At 38.9% G+C, this 6,124-nt stretch overlaps 1 protein-coding gene and 1 pseudogene across 1 annotated transcript; one reads left to right on the forward strand and one right to left on the reverse strand.

The window, feature by feature from the left end:
* The first annotated feature begins 461 nt into the window (after window positions 1-461).
* Window positions 462-4,211, forward strand: LOC145001858 (poly ADP-ribose polymerase 3). Its single transcript, XM_078961194.1, has 12 exons — window positions 462-923; window positions 1,013-1,208; window positions 1,285-1,398; window positions 1,481-1,608; window positions 1,691-1,865; window positions 1,945-2,521; window positions 2,595-2,758; window positions 2,856-3,065; window positions 3,146-3,248; window positions 3,327-3,409; window positions 3,505-3,831; window positions 3,914-4,211. The coding sequence occupies exons 1-12, from the start codon at window positions 622-624 to the stop codon at window positions 4,007-4,009; spliced, it is 2,475 nt and encodes an 824-aa protein (XP_078817320.1). The 5' UTR covers window positions 462-621; the 3' UTR covers window positions 4,010-4,211.
* A 92-nt stretch (window positions 4,212-4,303) lies between these two features.
* Window positions 4,304-5,853, reverse strand: LOC145001857 (beta-1,6-galactosyltransferase GALT29A pseudogene; annotated as a pseudogene).
* Between the last annotated feature and the right edge of the window lie 271 nt (window positions 5,854-6,124).

Here is a 6,124-nt window from a genome sequence, read left to right on the forward strand (position 1 = left end):
TACTCAAATTGAATCATAATTTTTTTTCCTCGTTAAGACATTATATAATTGACAAGAAATGTCAACGTATTTTTGTTGATTTATTGATCATAGCATTGATTTTATTTCTTCCAGATGTAACATTGTATTTTAAAAATTACCAAATTATAGCATTTCATCCAAATAAATTTGAATATTAATTTTATCATTTTAATTTATCAATCCGTATAAGTTACAAGTTTCGAAGGAAACGAAAACAATAAGTGAAAAACAATTAAAATAAAAAAATAAAAAAATGACATGGAAATTAAAGGATATATATCCTCTTGCAATATTCGATGATGTCGAGGAGTAATGACAATAACGTCGACCAGAGACTTCGCTTTAATTACACTCGGTAAGGGATTTACCCAAAAATTCAATATCCACTTTTAATAGTAAAAAACAAAACAAAGAGAGAGTAAAAACGGCGGAGACGTGTCACTACAGAGATACAGATGTCAACACAGGGAGAAGGCACATACAGCCTACGTGTCATCACCTCTTTTCTCCACCTCCAAAAAGAACACAATAAATTTAACCCCGCCATTGTTGCTTCAAATCTTATGTTCTTCAAGGAAATCACCATACTCACACACTACCATGAAGGTTGATACAAGATCACATAATCATCTTCCAGGAGACGAAGAGAAAATCATGACCAGAAAGCAGAAAGCGGAGAAGCAAGAACACGAGCAATCACCAAACAAGAAACCAAAATCAGAGGATAACAACAACAACAATGGAAATAAGTCGAATAACAAATCTCTAACTGACATTGTCGCTGAGTTTGATAACTTCTGTAAAACCACAAGTCAACATCTCTCGATTAAGCAGATGCGTGATATCCTCGAAGCTAACAACGCCGATAGTTCAGGCTCAGATGATGCTGTTGTGCCTAGATGGTAAGTTCTAATTTCTCATAGGCATAAACACAAACACTTGGCATGCATTGAGATTTTCATTGTGTATTTGTGTATATTCGCTTCTTCAGTCAAGATATGATGTTCTACGGAGTGTTAAAGGAGTGTCCTATCTGCGGTGGAACACTGCATCACGATGGTCATAATTACATCTGCGAAGGATCATACAGTGAGTGGTCTACATGCACGTATAGCACCAATGATCCTCCCAGAACCGAAGAGCCTATCAAATACCCTGATTTTGTGCAGGATTCCCCCATTTCTGATGTAATTCCCTATATTCCTTGATTCTATTGTGTGTTTTTTTTGCTATGATCCAACCGATTACATTGTTTTTGTATAGTTACTGATGGAGCATCGAGACCCGAAGGGGAAACCGAAGAGGGATATACAGTCAAAAGATAAGCCTTTTGCAGGAATGATCATATCTCTCTCTGGTCGACTCTCTCGCACACATGTATGTAATATGTTCTTCTCGTTGTTCTTAGAGTTTTACGACTTCTATATCCTTTTCTCACTGTTTTCATCGTCTTCTGAAGCAATATTGGAAGACTAAGATCGAAAAACATGGAGGAAAAGTCGCAAATCATGTAATCGGAGTGACGTGTGTAGTCGTGTCATCTTCTGAACGAGATCGAGGAGGATCGTCGAAAGTTACAGAAGCATTGTGAGTGTTTCTTATCTTACTTCCTTCCCCTTCTCTTTCTATTTCTCTCACTAGATCTAAAATACTCGAATAAATGAAACAGAGAGCGAAGTATTCCAGTAGTACGTGAAGCATGGCTGAACGATAGCATCGAGAAAGACGAACCACAGCCACTGGACGCTTACGACGTCGTTAGCGATCTCGCTGTTGACGGAAAAGGAATTCCATGGGACATGCAAGATCCAAGTCAAGAAGCGCTAGAATCTCTAAACGCCGAAGTAAACGATTCTTCATCTTCCATAACTTCTGTTAACAGTTAATTAACGTCACTCATCTCTGTTCTTCAAATTCCAACAGATCAAGGTGTATGGAAAGAGAGGCGTACACAAGGATAGCAAATTAGACAAAGAAGGCGGTGTGATCTTCGAGAAAGACGGAATCATATACAACTGTGCTCTTTCTGTAAGCGATAGAGGAAGAAAAGTTAACGAGATCTGCGTGATGCAACTGATAATGGTGCCGGAGAATCGGATCCATTTGTATTACAAAAGAGGGAAAGTCGGAGCAGATCCACGAGCAGAAGAAAGAGTAGAAGAAAAGAAGAACGTCGATGAAGCAATCAAAGAGTTCGCTGAAATGTTCGAGGAGTTGACTGGTAATGGATTCGAACCATGGGAACGAGAGAAGAAGATTCAGAAAAAGCCGCGAAAGTTTTACCCGATTGACATCGACGATGGTTATGACGTCAGATATGGAGGTCTAGGGTTACGTCAGCTTGGAGCAGCTGCAGCTCACTGCAAGCTTGATCCGTTTGTCGCTAATTTCATGAAAGTGCTCTGTGGTCAAGAGATTTACAGGTATGCGTTAATGGAGATGGGACTTGACGCACCTGATCTTCCTGTCGCCATGCTCACCGATTTCCATATACAAAAATGTAAGTTTTCACTTTTTCAATTTCAAGTTTTCAATTACTATTCATATTCAGTTAACCAAGTCCCTTTTTTCAGGTGAAGAAACTTTACTTGAATTTGTTGAGAAGCTATTCAAGACGATAGAAGGGGAAGAAGACAAACCTAGCGCTGTGTGGTCAGACTTCAGTCAACGATGGTTCACACTGTTGCACTCTACACGACCTTTTATCTTCAGAGATCATCAAGATCTTGCAGACCATGTAAGCAAAATTTAAAATTAAAAAATTCATCGTTATCTATTGATTTGTTCATTTCTTAATCTGTAAAGTTACGTACTTCTTATGGTTATCGTGTTAGGGTGCATCTGTGCTTGAAACTGTGAGGGATATAAATGTTGCTTCAAGGATTATAGAAGATATGAGTGGATCCACCATTGATGACCCGTTATTTGATAGATACAAGAAACTCGGTTGCTCAATTTCACCTTTGGAGAAGGAATCAGATGACTACAATATGATTCTTAAATACGTTGAAAAAACCTACGAGCCTGTGAAAGTTGGGGAGATTGTAAGATCCCATTTCCTATATATTCTCTAATGATTGATCCAACGGTTGTAAATTTGTGATCTAATCTTTGTAATTTTCAGAGCTATGGGATATCTGTTGAGAATGTGTTTCAAGTGGAAGTAGGTGCAGGACCTTCTTATGATGATATCAAAAAACTCCCAAATAAAGTTCTTCTATGGTGTGGTAAGTAAGAGACTTTTCCCCACTCTCAGGGTATTATAGTAATTTGTTAAAGATCATCTTATTGTGTCGTAACTTTAGGGACACGAAGTTCGAATCTATTGAGGCACTTGCATAAAGGATTCTTGCCAGCTGTATGCACACTCCCTGTTTCTGGATACATGGTACGGAACTATAACTATACCATTCTGTTTTTTGTTTTTGTACTATGTTGTTTTTTGTTTTGTACTATGATGATGTCAGCAAGTGTGGTGTACAGTTTGGTAGGGCGATTGTGTGTTCTGATGCGGCTGCAGAAGCTGCAAGGTATGGGTATACAGCTGTGGATAGGCCAGAAGGTTTTCTAGTTTTGGCTGTGGCTTCTTTGGGGAAGGAAATTACAGAAATAACCTCGGTGCCTGAAGATACGGAGTCTTTAGAGGAGAAAAAGGCAGGAGTGAAGGGTTTAGGAAGGAAGAAAACCAATGAAAAAGAGCATTTTGTTTGGAAGGATGATATCATGGTGCCATGTGGTAGTTTGGTTGAATCTGAGCATAAAGATAGTCCTCTCGAGTATAATGAGTATGCTGTTTATGATCCTAAACAGGTAATTAACTGTGGGTTTTAATAGTAAGTAATTTTCGTGAAGGGTAAAATGGTCATTTGTTCTTTGGGTTTTGGGTTTGCAGGTGATGATAAGGTTTTTGGTTGGAGTGAAGTTTGAAGAACAAGATGTTGTGTATGAGGAAGTTGATCCAGCTGGTGCTGATACTCCTGTTGAGTAAAGATGGTTGATGTGGGTAAAGGGTTTTTTGGTCTTTTCTAAAAAGATAGGAACTTTAGGGGTAGTATGGTCTATTTTGATGTAAAAATCATTGATGTCATTTTGCAATATGTTTGGGCATCATGTGGTAGTACTATACTATCGGCTATATATGTGTTTATGTACTTGGTTCTATGAATATATATATCTACTCATTGTATATATTTTGGTTTTTACTTCATTTCAATGACTAGAAGTAATTTAATGTCTACATATTTTTTATCTCTCAACAATTAAAATGTTTCATATAGAAATCTGAGAAAAGAAGAGTGGGAATTGGGAATTGAGTAACGTGTGTAAAAGAAGCTACAATGAGACGATGACAATGTGTCATCTGTGAATAGTTACAGGAGGGAACTTGAACTTATCTGAAACGAAAGGGATGGCTTCAGGGTTTGCGACTAGATCTTCATACAGATCATATTCTGCTTCATAATCGTGTAAACTAAGTTCTTTTTTCTGATTTGTATGATAATGATGTTTGGCTGAATCTGATTTACCGAATCCGTAGATGCTAACTTTGTCACAGATCCCCAAAGCAAGCATGATGGCTTGCATACCGGAGGAATAATGAAATTCGGATCCTCCATGAACGGAGCTCCATGTCTCTAATGGCTTCTCGGTTTGTTTCAAGTACCTTTTGATTGAATAATACTTGATGATTCTTGCACATAGAACGTCGAGCTTTGGATCTGTGATCATCAATGGAGATTTATGAGATGAATTGCAAAGAGCGTAATCGAGAAAATGAACTGGCTGCGACATGTACATCATTATAGGAACTTTCTCGCCGTATGGATGACAAAAACAACCTCCTCTACGTGAACATAAATGGAGAATGTTGCTGTTCATGAATGAGAGACTGGTTTTTGAGCCAACAAATCGTTCATAGCCACCGATTCTAGCATTGTTCAATCGGATCACAAATTCATGGCTATCGATTTCTCCGCCTAGATTACGCTTGAGCAAAATCCCACTGTTACCGACCACCGCGCACGTCCTGTACTTCCGCCTGGATCCCAAACCCCCGGTCATGTTTACAGTCTTCAACACGTTGACTATGTCGAACATCACATCAGGATCAAACCGACGGTGGCGCCACCAATCCCGTAAATACCGTCGAAATTTCAACCACAGACTGTAGAACTCCGGCGACCTGAGATCCACAGGGCCACGCCTAACGGACCTAGCACCAGTATCCATACGGTACCTACCCGCCGACAGAAACGATCGCTGGCGATTGAAGTTATCGCTTCGGAAATCCATGTCCACCAGCTGCTCGACGTTTTGTCTGAGTGACTTCTCAGCTAAATCAAAAGCAGCAAACGTCAACAAAGCTGAATTAAACACTGAGGGAGCCTTCTCTGTAGCTTCTGTATCGCTAATATGAAGAATGTCTCCAAAGGCGCCGGATACAATGATCCGAAAACACAGAGTCGCGGCGGCGGCGGCAAAGACGAGCAGAACACTGAAAAATGGACGCACTGATCGCTTCATCATCATTACCTTTATGTAGGTGTGGTCAAAGGCGTTCGTAAACAGATCGAGATTGGAAGAATCTAATCGCCGGCGTCATAGCTTGTAGAGAATGGATTTCAAGTAGATTAAACTTCGTCGATTCTTCTTCATTGATCTGCAATAGGCTTGATGTTGAAATGCAGATGGGATGGTGAGGGTACGTTATCGGTTGAATCTAGTTGGCATGTGAGTATATGTGTTTGTGTTTGTGATTGTGATGGGTGATTATTAAATTTCAATCTTTCTTTGGGGAGGTGGATTTCCAAACAGAAAGTGGGTTAGATATCATGGGAAGGTCCGCTTCCATTTGGATGGTATTATACTATCTGAGATAGTTTATTAATTTTTGACAAAACTACAAAAATACTTATTGTGATATTATTATTTTTTGGATTTTGTTTTAAATCTTAGATTCCTGGTTTTAAAAAGACTAAATTACCCATCTATATTTTTTAAATGTTTTTTTCTATTTATGTTAATTTTTTACTAGTAATAAATCTCTCTCTCTCTCTCTCTCTCTCTCTCTCTCTCTCTCTCTCTCTCTCTCTCTCTCTCTCTC

The sequence above is a fragment of the Lactuca saligna genome, chromosome 6, assembly GCF_052625555.1.
Source record: "Lactuca saligna cultivar CGN05327 chromosome 6, ASM5262555v1, whole genome shotgun sequence".
Classification (NCBI taxonomy): Eukaryota; Viridiplantae; Streptophyta; class Magnoliopsida; order Asterales; family Asteraceae; genus Lactuca; species Lactuca saligna.

Bases quoted from the DNA above. Each gene is read 5' to 3' on its own strand.
- LOC145001858 (XM_078961194.1), top strand. From the start codon at position 622: ATGAAGGTTGATACAAGATCACATAATCATCTTCCAGGAGACGAAGAG. The intron at 2,759-2,855 runs GTAAGCAAAATT...TTATCGTGTTAG, and splicing joins ATCAAGATCTTGCAGACCAT to GGTGCATCTGTGCTTGAAAC. The intron at 3,249-3,326 runs GTAAGTAAGAGA...TCGTAACTTTAG, and splicing joins TAAAGTTCTTCTATGGTGTG to GGACACGAAGTTCGAATCTA.